The sequence below is a fragment of the Cucurbita pepo genome, chromosome LG10 (genome assembly GCF_002806865.2).
Source record: "Cucurbita pepo subsp. pepo cultivar mu-cu-16 chromosome LG10, ASM280686v2, whole genome shotgun sequence".
NCBI classification, from domain to species: Eukaryota; Viridiplantae; Streptophyta; class Magnoliopsida; order Cucurbitales; family Cucurbitaceae; genus Cucurbita; species Cucurbita pepo.
Window position 1 is genome coordinate 8,057,397 of NC_036647.1, and position 25,130 is coordinate 8,082,526.

At 36.2% G+C, this 25,130-nt stretch overlaps 4 protein-coding genes across 4 annotated transcripts; 3 read left to right on the forward strand and 1 right to left on the reverse strand.

Annotated features, from left to right (window-relative positions):
- The first annotated feature begins 6 nt into the window (after positions 1-6).
- Positions 7-12,683, forward strand: LOC111803424 (vacuolar protein sorting-associated protein 26A). The gene is made up of 12 exons (XM_023687821.1): positions 7-143; positions 6,473-6,520; positions 6,814-6,888; positions 7,107-7,181; positions 7,292-7,364; positions 7,703-7,747; positions 7,951-8,062; positions 8,326-8,392; positions 10,950-10,994; positions 11,210-11,265; positions 11,546-11,721; positions 12,180-12,683. Exons 2-12 carry the CDS (start codon positions 6,518-6,520, stop codon positions 12,356-12,358), a joined length of 906 nt encoding a protein of 301 aa, XP_023543589.1. The 5' UTR covers positions 7-143; positions 6,473-6,517; the 3' UTR covers positions 12,359-12,683.
- A 5,010-nt stretch (positions 12,684-17,693) lies between these two features.
- On the forward strand, positions 17,694-20,117 carry LOC111803399. The gene has a single exon (XM_023687777.1). The coding sequence runs from the start codon at positions 17,804-17,806 to the stop codon at positions 19,796-19,798; it is 1,995 nt and encodes a 664-aa protein (XP_023543545.1). The 5' UTR covers positions 17,694-17,803; the 3' UTR covers positions 19,799-20,117.
- Positions 20,118-21,141: 1,024 nt separating this feature from the next.
- LOC111803412 (protein WHAT'S THIS FACTOR 1 homolog) lies at positions 21,142-23,684 on the reverse strand. The gene is made up of 2 exons (XM_023687795.1): positions 22,307-23,684; positions 21,142-22,161 (listed from the first exon to the last, which is right to left on the reverse strand). Exon 1 carries the CDS (start codon positions 23,665-23,667, stop codon positions 22,393-22,395), a length of 1,275 nt encoding a protein of 424 aa, XP_023543563.1. The 5' UTR covers positions 23,668-23,684; the 3' UTR covers positions 21,142-22,161; positions 22,307-22,392.
- A 636-nt stretch (positions 23,685-24,320) lies between these two features.
- LOC111803761 (putative RING-H2 finger protein ATL36) lies at positions 24,321-24,971 on the forward strand. Its single transcript, XM_023688297.1, has one exon. It carries the CDS (start codon positions 24,321-24,323, stop codon positions 24,969-24,971), a length of 651 nt encoding a protein of 216 aa, XP_023544065.1.
- Positions 24,972-25,130: the final 159 nt, after the last annotated feature.

Consider the following 25,130-nt stretch of genomic DNA (forward strand, 5'->3'; position numbering starts at 1 on the left):
CCCTCCTCCATTGATACGCTGAGATTCAAGCTTCAGCGTCGTTCGTCACCCCTTGCAGTCTCATCTGACTTCAGATCACGTCTCTCTCTCTCTCTCTCCGTTGCCGCCTGCGACCATCGCCATCTCAATTCCTTCTCGAACCCGTAAGATTGAAGTTTTCTGATCTTTTAATCTTTAATTTATGTTTTCTCCTCGTATGGCTTCCAATTGTGTGTACGAGTGTTGACTTTACACTCATGCTTTCTGCAAGGCTAAATTTTTTGGAGCGTTCCATTTTTCGTTTGATTTAGGAGAGGTTGATCATTCTGACTAGAGTATTTGATTTATGACAATGCTATTGATTCTCTTTGCGTCTGTGTTTGCTTTTGGTGCGGGCTGAAATTGAAAACGTAATGAACTTTAAAGAACCACATCAGTTTGGTTCAACACAAGTTTAGTTTAGAAAAGCAAATTTGGTTCGGTTGCACATATGATGAATAGAACATCCAACGTTTGGATGGATTTCGCATAAATTGAACCAAACGGGCCAGCCCCATCCATGCTTCCGTATTACAGGATTTATGAATGCTCCACTTTGTTTTAGTCTAGAAACCCGTATATCATGTTGTTCCCTGTAGATGAAGGGCATATTGATCTATAATGAAGACCCTCTTGGTTGAGCATAGTGACAGATGCCCTGAATGGATCTAATTGGTGAGCGATGGTGGGTTGAATTGTTTGGAGACCCTTCTCTAAGCAACTAAAATCCCTTGAACTGCCATCATAGATATAACTGTATCGATACATGTCAGCTTCGGTATACATGCCTCATCATCTAATTTTATTTCATCAACTTTTAGGTGAAATACTTCAAATTACTTTGCTTCTTCCTACTTTATCCATCCTTTTGTTTGCTGAAGCCCTCTACAAAGGAAAAATGGCCTCCAATCAAGCAAATTTATGCTTTTTCGTTGAGATTTTTGTACCTTGTGTTTTTTCTCCCTTCTCTACAAGCATATTGACAATCTTTTAATGTTACNGTTATCTCGGACTATGACTAAAAAGATATAGGTGAAAGCAAATAAAATAAAGTACGGTAAAATTTTGTGACAAACAACGCACGATTAAAAGCTTGTTCAAGTTTATTTATAAATGGGGGAATAACTTAAGGATACAGAGTCAAACAAAATGTATAAGATCCAAAATACACAAACAGGATTGATGTCCTAGAACGACTCTCTATGTGATCGTGTAACTCTTGAGTATTCACTCACCTCGACCAGTGATCAACAGTTGTCTAAAGAAAATGAAGAATGAGGGGAGTATAATATATTCGTTAAGTAATTTACTTGTGGATTCTCCTCGATTGCCATGAGTTTTTCTATTGGCTCTCGAAAGTTTGAGACTGATCTCTATAGCTATCTAAGCGTTGAGGGAGAACTTAAAGCTCTGAGCAGTTCTTTGGTTGATTCTTACCTTAGGAGTCTATGTAGGTTACTCAACCTTTCTATACCTCGACTCATGTAGCTTACTTTGCCTAGGTAGTGAATAATCGAAATCCTAGGATAAAATCTAGTAAGACAATATGACATTTATTGGTCAGAACATCATCTATGGAAAGTTAATTGGCAGACCCTTCTATATGACCATTGAGTCATTCTAAGTCTAGGGGAAACAACCCCCATATACTGGTCAGCTACTACATCTATTTGTGTGGTCCCTCGCCCCCTCTCAGAACGGGCTTACAACACAGTAACTCTGTTCAAGAGACCACCGATCATTTTCACACATGATAATGACACCTAGTCTTCTCGATGCACTAACCTAATTAGCCTAGGCCTAGCTCAACGGTACCACTCCCTTAGCAAAGGCATTATTAGATTTGGCCTAGGTCATTGATAACGCCATTGAAATACCAGAGTGAATAGGACGGTAGAGACTATGATGACACTATTCACACTACTAACGGTTTGAAGAGCTACCTTAGTCATTCATGGGTATCGTGGAGGTCTACTAGGTTCCTAGGGCATCTAGACGACTCAAAGCGCATGCTTTTTACTCTAGGACTCTTGGTACTAACTTCTTTAATCAATTTTATTCCGTTAAAATTTATTATATCCAAATGAAAGTATTTTTTAGAATTACATAAAATAATTTAAGAAACGAGCATATCTAAATAGAGACATTTATTTTTATTTGGAACGTTAATAGTTCGATCTTCATAAAATATATTATATTTATTCAAGTTTTATTATATTTTATTTCAAATTTTTTTAAAAAATAACGATATTTATTTTTATTAATTATAGCATAATTAAATAATTAAATAAATGAGACACATTAGTGAATCTCACTCTCACAATTTTTTAACTAAAAGAACACATTTTTTTAATCTATTATATATATATATATATATATATATATATATATATATTTTTAGGTGAAATACTTCAAATTACTTTGCTTCTTCCTACTTTATCCATCCTTTTGTTTGCTGAAGCCCTCTACAAAGGAAAAATGGCCTCCAATCAAGCAAATTTATGCTTTTTCGTTGAGATTTTTGTACCTTGTGTTTTTTCTCCCTTCTCTACAAGCATATTGACAATCTTTTAATGTTACCAAGATCTTTGAAGAAGCTTACAGCTTTGGCTTTAATAGTTTGGTTAGCCTTGGCTTCTTTCATGGAAATTGACCAATTTTTTCATGGCTTTAATAGTTTAGTCAGCCTTGGCTGCCTTGTTACGATGTTGGATTGTAACATTTGTACCCCTTTTTGGTTGAAGAATACCCTAAAAAGATACTTGATTACTCTAGGATCTAGTTTCCTCTTCGAGTGTTGTGAACATGAACAAAGGTTGTGCACCCACTGCAAGGCGTGAGTCCATTTGATGTTTGAAAGTGAGGAGGAAATTTGTTGACTTCCATTGGGCTTAGATTATCTAGGATACGAGATGAGAGACAATTAATCATATGGGTTGCAATATGAACCGCCTCTCCCTAATAAGTTTTGGCATGTTTCCATGAATATGCAAGGCTCAAGTGGTGTATAGAAGGTGCCCATTTTTCCTTTCTGCCACTCCATTTTGCTATGGCATAATAACGCAAGAAGAGTCATGAATAGTGCTTTGAGACCGGAAGTATGAAGATAATGTTTGATTGAAGTGATCTCTGGTATTATCACTTCTAAATGTTTTGATTTTGACTCCAAATTGTGTTTGAAGGATTGAGTGGAAGATGGGGATAATAGTATTGACATCATGTTTTTGTTTGAGGAGAAATAACCATGTGATCCGAGTGCCATTGCCAATTAATGTGAGAAACCAACGATCACTAGAAATATTTGGTACAGTTGAGGGTCCCTTATATCACTATGAATCAAATGAAAAGGAATAGAGTTTTTATTTTTACTGATAGGAGAGATACATGTATATGTTTAGTGCATTCACACGCATCACAATGAAAATTAGAAATATTGATTCTTTGAAACAAATTTGGAAAAATAATATTCAAAATTCTAAATGATGGATGGCCATGTGAATGTGAAGGTGATGTAACTAACTTGCATCTTTATTGGATGAACTAAAAAATGACACGAATGTGAGGCAAGTTATTATCTCAGGTGCAAGTAGTTCAAGCCATTCNTAACTTGCATCTTTATTGGATGAACTAAAAAATGACACGAATGCGAGGCAAGTTATTATCTCAGGTGCAAGTAGTTCAAGCCATTCAATTTCTTAGCAAGTCCAATCGAGACTTGAATCCAAAAAACACTAAATGATGAGGAGAAAATAACAGTACAGTGACAATCTGGGAAGGTTCTAGTATAGAAATAAGTCTGTTAGATAATTTTGGGACATGCAGGACTTATTTTAGTGTAAGAGTTTNGAGAAAATAACAGTACAGTGACAATCTGGGAAGGTTCTAGTATGGAAATAAGTCTGTTAGATAATTTTGGGACATGCAGGACTTATTTTAGTGTAAGAGTTTGAGAGATGAAAACATCGCCTATTCCTGCAACAGTGACACTAGTTCCATTTGGCACTATAAATTTCAATTACTCAGGCGTAGATTATATGTTTTAAAACATTGTGAGTGAAGTGTCATGTGATCAACTACATCAGAATCTATAATCCAAGAATTAACCACATTTATTTATGAAAGATTTATACAAAAAGTGAACGAAGACTTACCTGAGATCGTCAAGCACTAGAATTTGATGTCTTGTTGAGAGAATTCAAGAGCAGCTTCAATCTCTTCATTATTGAATCCCTTGGTCTCCATGATTGGTGGTTTCTAGTTTGGTTTGGGATCCTCTGTGATGTTTACTTATGCCTTGGACTAACATTTTTCCTTTGTTTCCCTGAGCCTCCATTATTTTCCCATTCATGGCTAGGAGGTTTTTTGTTCAACTTCCAACAACTCTTTTTTTGTGTCTCGATTTTTTGCCGTGAGTACACTATAAATTTCTTTGTTAATCCTTCATTGGTTGTCTCTTCCATTGTTTCTTTCTTTTCTCGACAATGAAGGCCGAGACATCCATGCTTGGTTGTTTATCAAGCATAAGACTTCTTCTCTCTTCTGCTTGAATAAAGGAAATTGTTTCTTCTAGGGACGATCTTTTCCACTGATTTGTACTTGAATTAATTCTCCTTTGGCTTGATGATTTTTCTTTCCTCCCCTTGTTTTCTAAGTCCAAATTGTTTAAGAATTTTTTTACCTATAAATTCTTTTTCATACATTTTCTTCAATACCTTCTGACACATTGGAGCTATTTTGTCTACTCCATTGGAAACTACTCCTAGTCTATTTTACAATTCGAGGACTCCATTTGAGCTAAAGCTCAACGATTCTATTGACAAGGAGGGCAAGAGAGAAATATCATATGCGACACTTCCTTTCTTAAGTTGTGCAGAGGATGGGGCAAGCAAATTATCTGTATTATTCAAATACGAATGATATTTGACATGGGTATAATTATATCTATGCATGTGAACCATTGGACTCTTAAACTCAATATTCATGGGGTTAAACTTGGAAACTGCTGGCCGATCTTTCAAGATTTGAGGATTACCACTTCATAAGAAGATAAAATTCTTTATTTGAAGGCTGAGTCATGGGGATATGAGCGCAAATGATAGTGTGATGCAGATCCCTTTACTTGTTATTTTGTCAAACTGGTTCACGGTGTGCTACAAGTAGAATGAATTGCAAAGTCATCTTTTTCTGATTTTTTCTTTTGCACAACAATATTGGTCCTCATTCCTTTTGCGGAAAATTATTGGTCCTTCATCTTGAGTACCTTCATTTAGAGTAGTGCCTTGCCTATCAGAATAAATAATCTCCATTCTTATATGTTAGTGGGTAATCCTCTCAACAAAGAAAAAGGAATGCTTTGGACATACATTAGTAGAGCTTTCCCTTGAAAACTATGGCCAGAGAGGAACAACCACACTTTCAAAGACACCGGCAAATCCTTTGACACTTTTATAACTTTGATGCTTTTCGTTTGCCGTGTATTAGTGTGAATATGTACATCCTTTTTTTAGTATAGCTTCAGTACTTTTTTGGCCAAGGGAACTTTTCTTTTGTAACAACTCTCGTGGCTTGGATGGTTCCCTCCCGTCTGTACATTTCATTTAATCAATGATTCTAGAATCCTTCCAGGCTTCAGGATTACAACGTGTAGGAGTTCTTGGGGTGTTAATATCCTTCGGTAGGTGACTCCAAATGGTTCAACCCACTCTCACTTGGTTGAATTAACCTGTTAAGTTTGCCACAATGTATCAATCTTAAGTGTTGCGGGGTGTTTGAAAGTACTACTCTAGTATGCCTTTTTCTACTCAAAACATTTTATTACAGGTTTTCAAGATAAAAAAGTTGTGGAATATTCTCAAATTATGGTAAATCTAAAGGGTTATTTTCAGCTTCTGTTTTTGTTTTTAGAACTAATTTATGATTAATTTTTTATTGGTCCGTAAAAGTAAAGATAATTGTGCACTTGAAATCATTATTTAAAGAAAAACAATTACCCATGGAAACAAATTATGAGGAAAGAAGAGATAATAGGTTAACGAACATAGTAATCTATACATTTTGTGGGGTTTATTGGAGCCCCTTTTTTAGTTTTGCTCCTTTTTGTGGGTTTTTTGATGCCGCTGTATTCTTTCAATTTTTTCTCCATTAAAGTTTGATACTTCATAACTTTTTTTAAAAAAAAAGTCTATATATGTCTTCACTAAATTGTTTTCCTAAAAGCTAAAAGGCTGTTTTCCAAAATGCTCCCAAATATTCTCTATTATACTTTATTTCTTTGAACATGAGATTTGGTTCAAATATATATACTGATCTTTGTGTCATTGCTAAATAAGTTCTTGAATGGGAGCCCTTTTCTTTTTTTAGTTTGCAAATTCTGGTTTCCATTAGGGATGATTGTAATACATACTTAGCTTTTGACATTATTATGAAAGTACGATGTTGTACATGATGTATGCAGGCTGGTTGCACCAGGTTTGGGAGCTCAATTTCACTGCTGACCATTATGGTAATATCTATTTAAGTACTTATGGTGATTACACATGCCAATTTCTTTATTATTTTCTGAGGATGAAATTATTCTGTTGTTTGCATATGAGAAGTATAAAAAAAGGCGTTGATTTCAACTGCTAAAAGGAGTTGCAGAAAAGTACTCCAGTTGGCATATATCAAAAGTGTCATAATTTCAAAAGAGATTGAGAGTTTCCTGTTATGTATTTTATTTATTTGAAATATGTCTTGCATGGGTATTGTGATGAGTTGGTGTCATATTTTTAAAAAATTTTATTTTTGATATTTCAGAATTACCTGCTTGGAGCTTTTAAGCCATCTTGCAACATATCAATCACATTTTCTGATGGAAAAACACGCAAGCAGGTATCCCATTTACTGTAGTTAGATATTGGATGAATGAGAGAAAATGTTTGTTCCAATTCTCATGCAGACGAGTTTTTAAAGTAATGACAGGTAGTACCTATGTAAGCTTACCGTCTATGTAAGCTATTGAGTCTTGCAACGTTTTTTACTTAAGACTTAATATTTCGAAGAACATTGTTATTTTATTTCGTTGTTTTCTTATCATGTTTTTTTCTAAGGTTCCATTGAAGAAGGAAAATGGTCAAACAGTTTTGGTTCCCCTTTTCCAAAGTCAAGAGAATATTACTGGGAAGGTATATTATTTTTTTGAAATTAACATTTTCTTTATCAATCCTTATGAACTTTGTGTTTTCTATTGGAGACTGCTAGATTTTAATTTTCATTTTTCATATTGTGCTTTCAGATAACTATAGATCCTCTACAAGGAAAGAAAGTTGATCACAATGGTGTTAAAATTGAGCTTCTTGGTCAAATCGGTGTGCACTTCTGCTACTTTCACATCATGATAGTTTTCTTTTATTTGTCCATATATACATTTATAACATCGGCAAGTTTCTCTCTTTAGCACCAAGTCATTCCCTTTTATCTTCTTGCTTTGAAGTTATTCTTATTGGCCTTATGTATATTATTGAGGATATTGCTATGTTTCCTTGTGTATTTTTTGCTTTCTTGTCCTTATTTCTTTTCCATGAGGCTATCTTATGCTAATGGTGCAACAACCCTGCTTTCTGGGCATCAAAACGTTGATTGATTGATACTTTCTCTCTCTTACTTTAGGGAATTGATATTTAGTTTTCTATGCTCTTTTTTGCAGAGATGTATTTTGATAGAGGCAACTTTTATGACTTTACTTCTCTTGGTAAGTATTATATGTGTTTCATTCTTGTCACTATTTGAATTTCACTCATTTTGAAGGAAAAAAAAATACCATGCGAATGCAAGGGGAGGCTGATTAACATTTCATTATCGTTAACACATCCATTATGATGTTTTTTTTTGCATCATTGTTATCGTACATGTGGGACATTTTCTTCAGCATTTAACTTTGATTAATTTTTGCAGTTCGTGAACTGGATGTTCCAGGAGAAATATACGAAAGGAAAACATACCCATTCGAATTTTCTACGGTTGAAATGCCTTATGAGACATATAATGGGGTGAATGTGAGGCTGAGGTAAATAGTCTTTTGCAATTAAGATCTTTCTTTAATAATGAGGCTATCATCTTTTCTGCTGGCGACACTTTTAAATGTTTACAGCTTAATGCCGGTAATGAATCTCTTGTTATTGATGCTCAATTATTAGTTTGATTGTTATTCATATATCTTGGACATTTTTAATATGTACATCATGATATTAGAACATTTTCTACTTTTGATATTTCAATTATGTTAACTGAGTTTTTTTGGTCTGGCGTTTTCTGAATTTCCCTTCCTAGGTATGTTCTCAAAGTTACCATCACTCGTGGTTATGCTGGTAGCATAGTGGAATATCAGGACTTTGTGGTAACACTTACCTCTTTTTCCTCTAGCATCCTGTTTTGAATAATGGCAGTGGATGGACATGTTGATCTTACATGAACATTGTAGTCTAGTAGTTCCATATGTGCATTGCATGAGGCATGTTGTTCTCTTTAACAATAATTGACATGAAGTCTCGTGGTCTTGATGTGTTCTTCGAGTTCTCAAAAAATCATAAGATCATTTTGAGTTTCAAGAAAAAAAACGTTTCATTTTATTTATTATTGTTATTATTTTGAAAATGGAATCATTAGCTCTTACATCCATGAGATGAAATGTTTGTGTGCCTCATTCCTAAATTCCAAACTGTTGAAATTAGGAGATTTCTGCCCGTTTAGTTTAGTCTCAAGTCTTTATAAAGTTCCGGCAGAAGTCCTCTTTGAAACATTGTGATGGTGCTTCCGTCAACTATCTCAAGAACCTGTTCGTCTTTGTATATGGAATGCATATTGCCTATAAAGACCATTTACGAACACATTTCTCAACACAACATAAAAGAATTGCTTGTGATATCACAAAAAACATTTCAGAATGTCAGACAAATTGTTTTATTTTCCTTATTTAGTATATGTACGGGATTTTCTTCACTTCATTATCATTATTATTATTATTTAATATGAAACCAAGCTTTCATTGAGGAAAATGAAAGAATGTACAAGAAAATACAAAACAAAGCCCACAAGAGGAGTCCTTTGCTACTTACAAGAAAGGACTCAAATTAAAAAGAATATGTCCCAGCTGATAATTACAGAAAGTTCGGGATGTTCATAAATGTAGTGGCGTTAAACCTCACTACTTCCCATACCTCCTCCAAAGTCGTTCAAATCCTCTAAAGATTCTACTATTTCTCTCTGGCCACATCTCACAAAATAGCGAAGGAGAAAGCCTTGCCACAACACTGTTCTCTTTTTTCAGAAGGGAGAGTTCATTTGGATCTCCTCAATCATAGAACAACAATCCTTGTTTCAAACCCAAGCAACCTCAAACATACTGAAGCAACAACTCCAAAGAAAATGAGCAAATTGGCAACTCCACAAAATATAATCTAGATTCTCCTCATGACGTTTACAACAAACACATCATTGCGGATGCAACTCAAGGGAGGGGTGCTGCTGGATATGGTCTTGAGTGTTTGCTTTTCCATGAAAGATTTTCTGGGCAAAAACTTCATTTTCTTAGGGATTTTATCCTACTATGGCTCACTTGATACGAACGACAAGAGAACTCTCTCTCCCTAAATTGATCCTCTGATCTGAAATAATTGAAAGAAGGTTGTAAGGCCTCTATTGTTATGACTAATGCAAGGAAAGGTAAAAGTGGGATTTCACTCACCACTGATGGTTGGTAACCTGTGCTTATACAGGAGGAACAAGAGTAGTAGTAGGGGCAGAGAGAATGTTTTTGGGTGTGGAATCGATTAGCAAGGGATTATTCCTCTGTTTCTATGTTCTTGTACTAATTGATCTTATTGTTGCAGTAAATAGTAAGGGATACCTTATAGTGGCCCACCACCTCTAGGGTAGAAGATGTTGAGTGCCCGTAGAGAGTGAAAAAGACATCTCCGGGGAAGACAAAATAGGGGCCATTGAGTACAACCTCATATCAGACAAGTGATAAAGTTGCGGGAACAACACACGTAGGGGCTTCTTGCCCAACAATCCTTCCAAAAATAGGTATCAGACTCTTCCCAAAAGCCTACTTGCTCAAGCCCTTCAACCTACCACTTGGCACCCACTCAAAAGGGTGTAGTTCATACTTACTATGGTCTTATACCAAAGAGCATGTGGTTCTCTGAAACACCACAATCCGTAATCTCAGGTTCCCTACGCCTCATCCTTCAGCTTCCACTGGTTTCGAAACACCTCCCCCCTAACCAAATGAGATCCTCCACCCTCCTCATTTCCTTTCCATTGAAAAATCCTTCCCATCAAATGAGGTCCCCCACCCTCATGAATGTCTTCTCTGTATTACGAGTCATTAACTAGAAAGAGCCCTTCATTTGCTACTGTTTTCTGAATCTTTAATTAGGGAAACATTTGTATCTCGCTTGTGTTTTGGTATGTATTTGGGGTATTTGATAAGAAGTAGTAGCTGATGGACGGAGTATGAAGGCAGCGAGATATTGGAGTTCCTTTCACTTTTCTTCATTTTATGGATTTCTACTGCTACCAGATTTTAGATTATTTCTCATGTGATTTCTTGTGATTGAACTTATGCTTGTTAGGTTCTTGGCTGTTTAGTTCATTTCCTTTGTTACACCACCCCCCGCACCCCCTCCCTCTAGGGTTTGTTTTTTCTTTATTCTTTTTAGCATGCTTTGCCCTCTTCTCTAGCTTATGCTGTCATCTCTTGTACTTATACCGCTAGCATTTGAAGTTCCATTTTACATAAATTATGGAGGTTGGTGGTATAATAAGTCTGAACTCTTGTTTATCATAGCTCTTTATTAACGTGTTAATTGCTACCAACCTATCCGTAGCAAATCTATCTAGTCTATGTGGATACTGTTACATCTAAGCTTGTAATAATTGATTTCCTTCAGGTTCGCAATTATTCTCCACTTCCATCAATCAATAACGGTATCAAGGTCAGTACAGACAAATACCCCATTCCTTGAACCATACAACCACTGCCATTCACTTGTCTTTACGATGCAAGCATTTAGTTTATGGCTGTTGACTCATTGAAATACACTTCTTTTACCCACTGGGTTGAATGGCATTGTGGCACGAATGCCTATATATACCTACTAAACAAAGCAACTTCTTTGTAGATCGTTTTGATTATTTATGCTCTTTGTAGATGGAAGTCGGAATTGAAGATTGCCTGCACATCGAGTTTGAGTATAACAAAAGCAAGTAAGTGGTATAGATTTTCTGGCTGGGGTTTGAACTATGCTGTTAGGAATTCTACCTCCTCAACTTCATAGCTTTCTTTGATGAGTTTTATCTTTTGTTACCTACAAAATCAAACTTAATTGCCATTTTCAGAAGCAGGCTATGTTGGTTGTTTCATCACTTACCTTTAACTTTTTTTTATAATTATTTTGAAACTAGAAGCGTTGATCATTTTCCCTTTTCTAGAGATGGAAGGGTAAAAAATAGTTTCTTAGTAAGTGAAGAAAATTGGTACATACAGGTACCATCTCAAAGATGTTATCATTGGCAAGATTTATTTCCTGCTGGTGAGAATTAAGATAAAGAATATGGATCTGGAGATCAGGCGTCGAGAATCAACAGGATCTGGAGCTAACACTCATGTCGAGACAGAGACACTGGCCAAGTATGAGCTCATGGATGGAGCTCCAGTTAGAGGTGCGCTCCAAATACTTCTCTTTTTTATTACCTGATGCAGTGCAAGTAGCATATTTGTGTACCAAACCTTTGTTGTTTGCTTTTGTTTCCAGAAACAAACTTTTCATTGATATATGGGAAGTAACACGATGCTAAACACCTAAAGCAAGCCTAACCAGGTGTAATCCCAAACTAAAAGACTACACAAAACAACCTTAAAAAACACAAGATATTAAACCTTGTTGCGAACATAGTTTGTGGAAATGTATGTCTTATTTTGCTTGATTGGACTCCTTTTGGGGTTGGTTTATTGTAATTCCCTTGTATTCTTTCAGAATCCGAAGTTTGGTTTTTTTCATTAAAAAAAAATACGGGGAAATGTGATGAAGATGGTGTGGACTGAAAGTTCTGTTTACTAGTCTTCTTTTTAGTTGCCATTGAACCTGTAAGCTTAAAATAGCTTGTACTTGCTTCTGTAGGTGAATCTATTCCAGTTAGACTGTTTCTTAGCCCTTACGAGCTGACTCCTACGCATCGTAACATCAACAACAAGTTCAGTGTGAAGTATTATTTAAATCTTGTTCTTGTTGATGAAGAGGACAGGCGCTATTTCAAACAGCAGGAGATCACTATATATAGGCTTCATGAGACAACGTGATCACACATCTCCAAATACTGTTAAATAAAATCAGTTTTGAAAAGAAGATCAACTACTGAGAGCGCTCTGTAAAGCTTTTTATTCTGGAAAATATCTATTTCCTGTCCAAGCAAAATGTTTGACTGGTTGCTTAGGCCATGGAATCTTGGTGAGGGCATTTCTTTCGGTCGGTGGTACGTATGATATGTTGTTTGTATGAACATGGTTAGATAAGTGTTTCATATTTCGCCACGAGCAACAAGATCTGGTTTTCAGTGTGCTTGTAGATTATACTTTCGTATTGTGATACAAATCCCATATTCCATTTCCATTTTTCTTCGCCTAACTCTGCATATTGTTCAACGATTCGTTTTCTGTTCATAAGAAATAATATCATGCTTTTAGAATGCCTCAACTTTTCGTCTTTCACTGTTCATATCTGATTTGTTGATGGGAATCAAATTGGATGGTCGTGTTTTTCCTTATTCTGGTTGTAGAAATTGATTTCAGGTCTATAGAAACTATGATGCTCATAATATGGTGGGGAGTTTGAAGTGATTGCCAGGTTAGGCCATCTTGTGTTTTCCGAAGTTGCTGCTTGTGAAGAACGAGTTTTGTTATGTTCTGAAAATTTTAGTGCCACATTGATGCTTTTTGGAGAAATTTTTGTTCACACCTTGTTTTAAACTAAAGTGGCTTACAGATCAAAAAGGCTAAAGTGCTCCTGAACTATTTATGTTTGTTTTGAAAAATGATTTTAGGTAAAAATTAAAAAGAAAGCTGAGGTGTTCGTGGGTTGGTTTCGGTTAGGTTGAGATACTTTTTAGACTCAACTTAATTATTCGAGTTTAAATTTTTTTCCTTTTCCTTAACCAAAACGAGAAAGGTTTGTGTTAGTCTGGTCTAATATTTGGTTCTAAGCTTGCTAGATAAAGAAAGATGGATCGATGGATCGAAGGTCAGATAGACTGAAGTGAAAGTGGAACAGAACCCTATGGATCGAAGGAGAGAGACTAAAGTGGAATAGGACCCTTGATTGACATAAGTTCTTCAATGAAAAAAAGTGAGTGAAACAGGACCCTATAGATCGAAGGAGAGCGACTAAAGTGGAATAGGACCCTTGATTGACATAAGTTCTTCAATGGAAAAAAGTGAGTGAAACATGACCCACATAAGTTCTTCAATGGAAAAAAGTGAGTGAAACATGACCCTATGGATCGAAGGAGAGAGACTAACAGGACCCTTGATGAAGTAAGAGTGAAACAGGACCCGAAGGAGAGAAGGAGAGAGACTAACAGGACCCTTGATGAAGTAAGAGTGAAACAGGACCCGAAGGAGAGATAGACTGAAGTGGAACAGGACCCTTGATTGACATAAGTTCTTCAGAATGGAAAAAAAAAAAGTGAGACCCTTGATTGACATAAGTTCTTCAGAATGGAAAAAAAAAAAGTGAGACCCTTGATTGACATAAGTTCTTCATAATGGAAAAAAAAAGTGGACCCTTGATTGACATAAGTTCTTCCGAATGAAAAAAAAAAGTGAGACCCTTGATTGACATAAGTTCTTCGTAATGGAAAAAAAATGGAAAAAAAAAGTGAGAGTGAAACAAGAACCAGTGAAACAGAAAGTGAAAGGACCCTTGATTAAAAAAAAAAGTGAGAGTACCCTTGATTAAAAAAAAAAAAGTGAGAGTACCCTTCGGGACCTAGTGAAACAGTGAGAGTGAAACAGGACCCTTGATCCTTGATTAAAAAAAAAAAAGTGAGAGTACCCTTATTAAAAAAAAAGTGAGAATGAAACATTAAAAAAAAAAGTGAGAATGAAACAGGACCTTTGATTAAAAAAAAGTTAAAAAAAAAAAAAGTGAGAGTACCCTTGATTAAAAAAAAAAGTGAGAATGAAACAGGACCCGGTGAAACAGGACCACCTAAAAAGTGAGAATGAAACAGGACCTAGTGAAACAGGACCAACGACCACCTAAAAAGTGAGAATGAAACATGACCTAGTGAAACAGGACCTTGATTAAAAAAAAATGAGAATGAAACAGGACCAGTGAAACAGACCTTTGATTAAAAAAAAGTGAGAGTGAAACAAGACCAATGAAACAACAGGACCTAGTGAAACAGGACCTTGATTAAAAAAAAAAAAGAGTGAAACATGACAAAAAAAAGAGTGAAACATGACAAANAAAAAGAGTGAAACATAAAAAAAAAAAAAGAGTGAAAGTGAAACATGACCCAGTGAAACATGACAAAAAAAAAGTGAAAAAAAAAAGAGTGAAACATGACAAAAAAAGAGTGAAAGTGAAACATGACCCAGTGAAACATGACCAATGAAACAGGACCTTTTAACCTTGATTAAAAAAAATGAGAGTGAAACATGACAAAAAAAAGTGAAAAGTGAAAGTGAAACATGACCCAGTGAAACAGGACCAATGAAACGAGGTCAAAAAAAAAAAAAGAGAGTGAAACCGGACCCTTGATTAAAAAAAAAAAAAGAAAGTAAAACAGGACCCTTGATTAAAAAAGAGTGAGAGTAAAACAGGACCAGTGAAACAGGACCCTTGATTAAAGAAAAGTGGGAGTGAAACTGGACTCTTGAGAGTAAAACAGGACCAGTGAAACCGGACTCTTTATTAAAAAAAATAGTGAGAGTGAAACAGGACCCTGGACCCAGTGAATGATTAAAAAAAAAAAAAAGTGAACCCTTGATTAAGTGAGAGTGAAACAGAACCGTGAGAGTGAAACAGGATCCCTTGATTAAGTGAGACTAAAACAGGACCCTGGAGCTAGTGAAATAGGACCTTGATTAAAAAAAAGAGTGAGAGTGAAACAGGACCCTAGACCTAGTGAAACAGGACCCTTGATTAAAAAAAAATAGTGACCCAGTGAAACAGGACCCTTGATTAAAAAAAAAAAGTGAGAGTGAAACAGGACGCAGGACCCTTGATTAAAAAAAAAGTGAGAGTGAAACAGGACCCAGTGATTAAAGACCGAGTGAAACAGGACCCAACGATTAAAGACTGAGTGAAACAGGACACTTGATTAAAAAAATAGTGAGAGTGAAATAGGACCTTCCTAAAAAAAATAGTGAGATTGAAACAGGACCCAATGGACCCTTATTAAAAAAAAAGTAACAGGACCCAACGATTAAAGACTGAGTGAAACAGGACACTTGATTAAAAAAATAGTGAGAGTGAAATAGGACCTTCCTAAAAAAAAATAGTGAGATTGAAACAGGACCCAATGGACCCTTATTAAAAAAAAAAGTGAGAGGACCATTGATAGTGAGAGTGAAACAGGACTCTTGATTAAAAAAAGAGTGAGAGTGAAACAGGACTCAGTGGACCCTTGATTAAAAAAAAAGTGAGAATGAAAGAGGACCGAGAGTGAAACAGGACCCTTGATTGACCCATAAGTTGACGGTTTGAATGTGGGGGTTCTTTTTTAAAAAAGATGGTTTGATGGGGTTCTTTTTTTTACCTAATGAATTAGCCTCTGACTCGTATTTCTCCTAAGATTAAAGAAATGATGGGGCAATCTGTGTTTTCAGAGCTATATTTATCGTAAGATTAAAGAAAAGATGGAACAATCTGTATTTTCAGTTATATTGACTGTAAGATGAAAAGATGGAGCAATCTGTATTTTCAGAGGTACTATATTGACAATAAAATTAAAGAAAAGATGGGGCTATATTGATAGTATTTCTTTTTTAGAGATATAAATGGTACAATATTATTGTGTGTTTTAAAATAGTTTTAAAGTGTTTAAACTAAAATAATAAAATAATTACTAAAAATAACCAATATTATGGTGTATTTTTAGAAATAAATATTAAAATAACCAATATTATTGTGTGTTTTTAGAGGTATTGTTCCACTAAAATAAGTAATATTATTGCCACGTTATTTATTCCATTTTTTTATAAAGTAAATTTTTAATTTGTAAAAAAAATTTATTTACTTATTATCTTTAAATTAAATTTTAATATAAATTTTGAAATTATTTTCAAATAATATAAAATTATTTTCAGGTTATTTTGATGCCTATGAAAATTTTCAAGATAATAGATTTTTTTTTTTTTTTAATTCTATTTTTTTCATTTTATTTGTTTCTTTTCTTTTTTAATTTTACCTTTCTCATGTTTCTTTTTTTTATTTATTATTTTTCTATTTATTTATTTATTTATTACTATTATCATATTATAATTTACTCCACAAAACACTATTAGAATTTATTATTTAATTTGATAACTTCACAATTTAATTTTAGTATAATTTTTATTAAAATCATTTATTTAAAAATAATTATTAATAATGATAGTTAAACCAAGTCAAAAATCTAGAATTTAATGTATATTTATAAAATATTTATTAACGAATAAAAACAAAATTTAAATTTAAGACATATTATTATTTTGTTCATAAATTATTATATTGGTATAAAATTTATAAATATATCTCAAGATAATTTATCCTACCATTCATTAAAAGTTTATATATTTTTATTAAAATCATTTATATGAAGAAATTATTAACCTTTATTATCTAATAAATTTAAAAACTTAAATACTTTACTTATATGAAATTCTCGTAATATTTCTTATTTAGGACTAAACATAGTTATTTAATTCTTCTATATTTTTTTTCTTATGCATCATAAACAAAATCTTAAATCAAGAGATGTTATCTGATTATAAAATATCTAAAAAATACTTTGATAACAGAAGGATGGATATGTTAAAATTGAAAAAAAAAACATAAATGAGATTGGAAGTTCGATTTTCATTAAATAGAACATAAACTATCCACTAAATTATAAAAAAAATATTCAACCAACCAAATCTTATAAAATCTTAACCGAATAAATAAAATAAAATATATCAAATATAAAATCTTAATCACCATATAAAATATATTTTAATAATATTTTAAAATTAATAATAATTTTAAATTAATTTGACGAACCCAAATTATAAAGTTTTTATTTATTTGAATCTAATCTAAATCAAATATTAGATCAAGTTTTTAAATTTATTTTTCTTTTAAAAATTTTAAATATTTTAACTAATCAAGTTAGGTTAATGGTGAGAGCAGGCCGAAATAATATTAAGTTTTTTAATTTACAGCTAATCTAAATAAAAATAAAATTAAATACACTGATTTGGATTATTTTTTATACCATACATAGAATTGTCGTATTTAATTCTCGTAACATAAAACTAATTTTTATAATATATATTTATTGAAAAAAAATGAAAGTTGACTTCTCTTTTAATTAATAATATAAAAAATAAATGTGATTCTTTCTTTAACCCCACGCATCAATATTCCCTATAAATTAAGTGCAAATTGAAACCCTAATTTCATCTGAATTCATCTTCATCGGAATTCATCTCGAAATCCAAAACCTTAATCCTAAACGTCTTTCCACAGTCGATCCGACTCGTTTTTCCGTTCCGATTTCCATGGCTCCTCCAAACCTTCTCGGTCCTCCTGAGCTCTACACCGCATTCCAACCAACGCAACCAACCCCCACCCCCTTCGTCGATGCTCAACCAACCCCCACCGGTGATCCCTTCGTCGATGCTCTTGTTGCCAACTTCAACAAGGTCGATACAAACAATGATGAACTGCCGCCGATGGGCTTCACGGAGAATATGTCGCTGACGTTTCTCTCCTCCGGAAATCCTTGCCTTGATTTCTTCTTCCATGTGGTCCCTGATACGCCGTCCGAATCTTTGACTGAGAGATTGAGTGTGGCTTGGAATCACAATCCGTTGATGACGCTGAAGCTGATCTGTAATTTGCGAGGTGTTCGTGGTACCGGAAAGTCCGATAAAGAGGGATACTACACGGCTGCGCTTTGGCTTCACAAATTTCATCCCAAAACCCTAGCCGGTAACATTCCTTCTCTTGCTGATTTTGGTTATTTCAAGGATCTGCCGGAGTTACTCTACCGGCTTCTTGAGGGTTCCGATGTGAGGAAGAATCAGAAGGCTGAGTGGATTGGGAGGAGGAAAGGCAGAAATATGAAGAGAAGGAGATCGTTGTCGTCTGAAAGAGGGTCGCGATCTCCCAGCCACGGAGAATTCAAGGAAGAGAAGCTGAAGACGAGGAAGAAAGAAATTCAATCTTCACCGGACGTAGAGGCAAAAATTGCGAAGGCTATGGAGAGATCGATGATATTGAAAGAGAAGGCGAGCACAGAGAGGAAGATAAAGAAGGTTTCGATGGCGAAGAAGGCTTTGGAACGTTATCAATCCGATCCAAATTTCCAACGCTTGTACGATCGAATCTCTGACTTCTTTGCCGATTGCTTGAAATCTGATCTTCAATTTCTGAATTCCGGAGACCTATATAAAATCAGTCTCGCTGCGAAATGGTGCCCTTCCGTCGATTCATCCTTCGATCGCTCGACATTACTCTGCGAGAGCATAGCGAGGAAGCTTTTCCCCCGTCAATCGGATCCGGAATACGAAGGGATCGAAGAAGCGCATTATGCGTACAGAGTTCGCGACAGATTGAGGAAGCAAGTTTTGGTGCCGCTCCGGAAGGTGTTGGAGCTGCCGGAGATTTTCATGGGAGCTAATCAGTGGAATGCGATCCCTTACAACAGGGTAGCCTCTGTTGCAATGAAGAACTACAAGAAAAAGTTCGTCGAACATGATGGGGAACGGTTTGCTCAATACTTAGAAGACGTGAAGGCCGGTAAGACCAAGATTGCTGCTGGTGCACTGCTTCCTCACCAGATCATAGCTTCTTTGAACGAAGACGGCGAGGGAGATGGCGGAGAAGTGGCAGAGCTTCAATGGAAGAGAATGGTGGATGATTTGTTGGAGAAAGGGAACTTGAGAAACTGCATATCTGTTTGTGATGTGTCTGGAAGTATGGGCGGGACTCCCATGGAAGTTTGTGTTGCTTTGGGTCTTTTGGTATCTGAATTGAGTGAAGATCCATGGAAAGGGAAAGTGATTACATTCTCTGCGGACCCTCAACTTCATTTGATCGAAGGGGACAGTCTGAAATCGAAGACCCAATTCATTATGAGTATGGATTGGGGGTACAATACCAATTTTCAGAAGGTATTTGATCAAATTCTGAAAGTGGCTGTGGATGCAAAGTTGAAGGAAGAACAGATGATAAAGAGAGTGTTCGTGTTCAGCGACATGGAGTTCGATCAAGCATCAGCCAACTCGTGGGAAACAGATTACCAAGTTATAGTAAGGAAGTTTAGTGAAAAAGGGTATGGATCATCTGTTCCACAGATCGTGTTTTGGAACTTAAGAGATTCAAGGGCTACGCCGGTGCCGGCAAATGAGAAGGGGATGGCTTTGGTCAGTGGATTCTCAAAGAACTTGATGAACTTGTTTTTGAATGGCGACGGCGTCATTCAGCCGGATGCCATCATGGAGCTGGCTGTCTCCGGCAGTGAGTACCAGAAGCTTGTTGTTCTTGATTGATCAATCAAGGTACACAATATATAGATATCATGCAACTACTTTTTGTTCTTCCCTTTTTGGCTTTTTAGTATTGATTTTCCCGTAGAGAAAAGGAGAAATGGAGAACACATTTTAGTATTAATTTCCCCTTATGATGCATGCTCCATCCAACTTGCCAATTTAAAAGTACAATGCCAGCCCATTTCCTAGCTCTCTCATCTATACATGATGTACATATCTATATTTACAAGCTCAACTTTGAGTTAAGGATTTAGGGTTGTGTTTGATAAGCTTTGATTTGATGTCTAATACTATCATCTTTCGAGGCCCTTTGATGCAACGGATTTGGGGACGTGATTACGTACCTTGATAAACGAACTCCTTGCTCATTTTACACTAGTAGTCTCTATTTATTCATAGAATGAACAAAGACTTTGTTTCACGGAATGGATTTTATTAACATGTCTTAACTCGAAATGGTCTTTGCAAGCATATTGCTTTCTGTTCAAGAAATCGGTAGCGGTTTTAAGGAAGACTACCGGGCTCATGGATATGCGCGCCTATCATCTCTATACTCATTCTGATTTTAGCTTTTTGTCTTTGATTTAGTATTGGTGGAAGTTCGCTCGACTTAATATGATAATATGATAATAGCTGCCTTCTGATTAATATAATGTTTTGACTTATGAACACTCCATATAACGAATACCATTTGTAATTAATATTTTATGTTATCTTTTAACTATTTAATATAAAATTTTATTATTCTATCAATGTTTCTTTATTTTTATAAAAATAAATTTAACTGTATATTAGTGGACCCCGCAAATGGGATGCGTCTGAGTCGGGGATGTAAGTACTGGACTTCTCAGTGCTTGGGCCGCGTCTGTTGGGCTGAGTGCACAGCTTCGAATCCGAAGTAATCCCAAACATGAGAATAATTCTGAACCTATTTTCTTCTTCCTCCTCCTAATCTTTTTCTTTTCTGCAATTTCCCCTCCCAGATTTCTCTTTCGATTCCGATGTTACAATAACCTACAAACATTTAACTTCTAATAACTAATATGAGGAAATGTGGTGATCATTTTATACGGGCGAACAACCGAGAAATATAATTGGAAGTGCTACATGGAAACCAAGAGCTTAAATGAAATTGTCTACAGTAAAAGTTTCGGGTCTCAATTCCGATTTAAACCATAAAATTTGGCAATAACGATTTCACCAAGTTCTTACTTCCACAAAGTTTACTAATGAATCATGGTTGAGATTCATCGATATTAGATGCATCGATAATTTTCCTCTATATCAGAAAACACGAGAACTTGAATTTTTTTTTTTTTTTCAAGATACTTTAACATAACATGCGAAAATCAATCATACATCCATTCAATCCAACAATGCAAAGTAGCAAATACATCTTATGATGAAGTGCTGTTATTTCTATAAGGAAAAACTAATGAAATGCTTTCATTTGGAGTTCTATAGCCTCCCCTCTAAAAGAGACCCTGTTATTACTAATCTCTCTTCTATAAACTGCCCACAAAGTGCCCATTCATCACATCTTCATTCATTGTCCATTTGTCCATAGCACTCGACTCTTCGTGTCGTATGAGAATTTGATATGGATCTACCAAATGCCTCCCTTCTAGGGTCTCAGATCACTTGGTTTTACAATAAGTAGGAATTTTAAGACAAGAGAGCCTCAATGGGTTCATTTTCGAAACGTATCCTATCCATCATACCCGTTCTTGATGGATGCTCCAACCACAAAAAATTCTTCTGTAATCATAGACTTAACGATGATTATCTACCCGACCACAACATCTAGACTACATATTCCCTTTGATTTTATAGTACGAAGTTTGTTGTCCAAATATATGAATTGGTCTATCAATGAGTACACTATATGCATGTCTCTACACTGTTCATAGTCTACAAGCTAACAAAATTCCAGATGTGATTTCAAACAGAGAAACGCCAACAAAATGAATCTCATTGTCTAACCTTTTAGAAGAGAAGTGCCAGGACAACTCTTTTCAGCCTTCAAAAAGGAAGCCCATAAATTATGAAATTAAACCGACTCCGATCTATACAAAGGAGCAAATATATAATTTCTTTACCAGCCATGTCCTCTTTAACTTGTTGCTGGATCAAGTTTTGAGTTCGAACGTCATGAAGTACGGAAAAGAAGCTGTTTCTTACATAGCAAAGATTCAGCATTTCTTTTCCTGGGTCGGGAAAGTGGATAGTACCATCTTTCCATATCTCTGTCACCACAAACCATTTCTTTCCTCTATAGCTTATGTCTTTATCGCATAAACTATAAAGCATTGCTTTGCATGGGACAATGTTGATCCCTCGAATGGAGTTATCAGCCAATAAAACTGCAAGCAAAACAAAAGATATCACTCAATCCGTCTAAATTGCAATCAAATCAATTGCTCCCTAATTTCCCAATCCTTTAAGTTCCTCCAAGACAAGTGATGAATGAAACTAATGAAGGAATAACTAGGAAAAGGGTAAACTCACATTTCGCATATATATGCATAGGAGGCTTGATTTTTGTCCCTCTTTTTTGGCAACTAGCAAAGGGAGGATCCAGTTATCAGACTCCATTAATCTGAATCAGATTCCTCTGCCTGCGAGTTCTCGTCCTCTAAGCATTCATCATCACCCGTCTCATCTGATTCAACATCCAAACCATTCTCCACCATCTCCTCGGCTGTATTATTAAGCAGAATGCCCTCCTTTTCTATCAATGCAGCACCTTTCCCCCGGTAAAACAGACCAGTCTTCATGACATGATAAAACTTTTCTCTTAGACGTGTCAAGGGATGTGGGTTCACTAGCTTTCCTCGTTGATAGCCTTCCCTAAGAGAAACAGTCGTGGTCTTACACTTCAAAGACAGATAGAAGATTCCGGGATAACGGGTGAAGATTCGAGTGAACTTATGGGGAAGATTCAATTCCTCTCTCAAGCTTCTCAAGTAGTTTCTTTTAGTTTTCTTGTGAAGAGTGAGGCTCAAAAGCTCATGTAGAACCCCAACAACTCGTTTCTCCATGAGATCACTGTTGGGGTCAATTTGCCTGCAACTCTCATATGGAGAAATGTAAGGTAACTTCTGAAACTCTTCCATCCAAGCTTTTACCTTCTTTTGTGCCCCATATCCCCTCGGAAAACTCATGGGAAAAGCCAATGTGGTACGCCCCCTTTTGAATTGCCTATACGCATCTCCCAGTTGAGAGCTCTCATTGCTCCTTTGCAAGGCTGAAACTGCAAATTCCTCGCGCCATTCCATAAGCCGCAGACACCAATCCCCATTCGAGGCCTTCACTAATCGAAAATGATCGGGATACTTGGGAATCAATGACCTCTCAAAACCACACGGGAGACCTAGATCCCATTCTAAAGGACGCAACGACTGAAGAGGAATAGCCCTAGTTTTCATCATCATAAGAACTCTACAAAGTCTTTCGACAGTGTCGCTCTCATGAATTTGGTGAATACTACTCTCTTGCTGATCTAAAAGCAGCGCGGTATCCGTCAAACGAAAGCAAGGCAAATTAGCGTAACGAGAATGAGGAAATTCGTGAAAGAGAGTTGGATACCTCCGGATGAATCGAAGAACAGGGATGGTGAGGCCGAGAAGCTTTGGCCAATCGGCGATGGATTTAGCAGTGATGAAGCCAGTAGAAGAGCGGTTAATGGCGTCCTTGAGGAGGGAAGCGGCCTTCAAATCGGTCTCCGTGTCGATGATGTGATCGAGACTCCGATTCTTGACCCATTTGAGGCGAACCTTCGCAATTCGTCGGCATTGAAGGTGCAGAAAAGGATTAGGGCTCAGGAATGGCGATGGAAGAATTAGGGTGGAAAAGAAGAAGCTCTTCATTTCAGAATCCGGAATTTGCAAATGCTCCAGCTCGACAGAGAAGCTCTTCGTTTTAATTAATTAATTATTTATTTATTTATTTATTTATTACATAGATTTACAAAGATGGGTTTTTAAGATTTTTTAAAATTTTTTTAGGTTATACTTGAAAACATTAGTTTACGTTGAATAAACTAAAAAAATAAAATTTAATTTAGTTAAAATATTTTATTAATTTAACTTAATAAAAATAAAAATAAAAACTAATTATCTAAAATTAGTTAGTTCCCAATAGACATGTTCCAACCAGCTGCATCTTAAGACAGAGGAGGGCATCAAGATGCATGATCGTGTTATTAAGAACTAAGATGATAATGAGATGCAAGGTTGTTGTGTCGCACACGATTGAACATACACACGCACGAACAACATGTATGGCCAGACAAGCTTAGATTTCGCACAAACAATTTCGAACCCAATCGAGAGAGAGAGAGGGGAGGATTGGAAGTAGAAAAATTTTCCATAAACGCCATGGAAGCAGTTTGGAAGTGGAAAATTTTTCGAAATGGGTAACCCAACGGTCAATTCCCAAAATTTTCCAAAACTAAACCAATGTTCTTCTCTTATAAAATGAATCCGAAAGCAGAACCCTCTGTTCCACACCGCCATCCGCCATGGCTAACCCCAACACTCTGTCTCTCCAATATTGCATCCACACCCACCCCCTCAACACCACCGGCGTAGCCACCGACGCCCAACCCATGCAATACGCCGAGCTCCGATTAGCCTATTCCAACCAATTCGTCTCTCGATCCTCCAACCAACTCCTCCAACAAACCCCCGAAACCCCAATCTCCGATACTCTCTTACCTCTGTTTCTCCGAGACCTTCAACACCCGCCGTTCCTTTCCCACTTCTTACTCCTTCAATTTCTCTCTCCCTTCAACATCTCCACCGCCACCTCCGACGCCATTTTCGATGACATCGCCACATTCGCCCTGGAATTGGCCGCCGGCGACCACGATCGGAACTTCCACATTATCGTCTATCTCGATTTAGTCCAGACGATCTGGGTGGACCTGGACCTGGAAATCCCTCGGAAACAAGAACCGGCGGCGGCGTGGGTGTTGGAGAGGGTGATGAGGGAGGAATTTGATGGGTTTCGGGCGGAGGAGGCGGGAGATTGCAGCGTTTGTTGCGATGAGCTCCGTGGTGAAACGGAGGTGAGGCGACTCCCCTGCGGTCACGTCTTCCATAAATCCTGTATCCTCAACTGGCTTCAACTCACTAATTCCTGCCCTTTGTGCAGAGCAAAATTAGAATAATAATCTTTTTTACTCTATTAATAATAATAATAATAACATTCTTTTCTCCATTTTTATCCTTTAATTTTTACCACGAAGCTCTATCGAGCCTCCGTCATCGCACCGCTGTGCTCGGCTCGTACAACCACCGACGCCCTCTCGATCCAGATCCAGGGTTTC

Bases quoted from the DNA above. Each gene is read 5' to 3' on its own strand.
- LOC111803424 (XM_023687821.1), top strand. The intron at 8,393-10,949 runs GTAACACTTACC...GATTTCCTTCAG, and splicing joins TGGAATATCAGGACTTTGTG to GTTCGCAATTATTCTCCACT. The intron at 11,266-11,545 runs GTAAGTGGTATA...TGGTACATACAG, and splicing joins TTTGAGTATAACAAAAGCAA to GTACCATCTCAAAGATGTTA.
- LOC111803399 (XM_023687777.1), top strand. From the start codon at position 17,804: ATGGCTCCTCCAAACCTTCTCGGTCCTCCTGAGCTCTACACCGCATTC.
- LOC111803412 (XM_023687795.1), bottom strand. From the start codon at position 23,667: ATGAAGAGCTTCTTCTTTTCCACCCTAATTCTTCCATCGCCATTCCTG.
- LOC111803761 (XM_023688297.1), top strand. From the start codon at position 24,321: ATGGCTAACCCCAACACTCTGTCTCTCCAATATTGCATCCACACCCAC.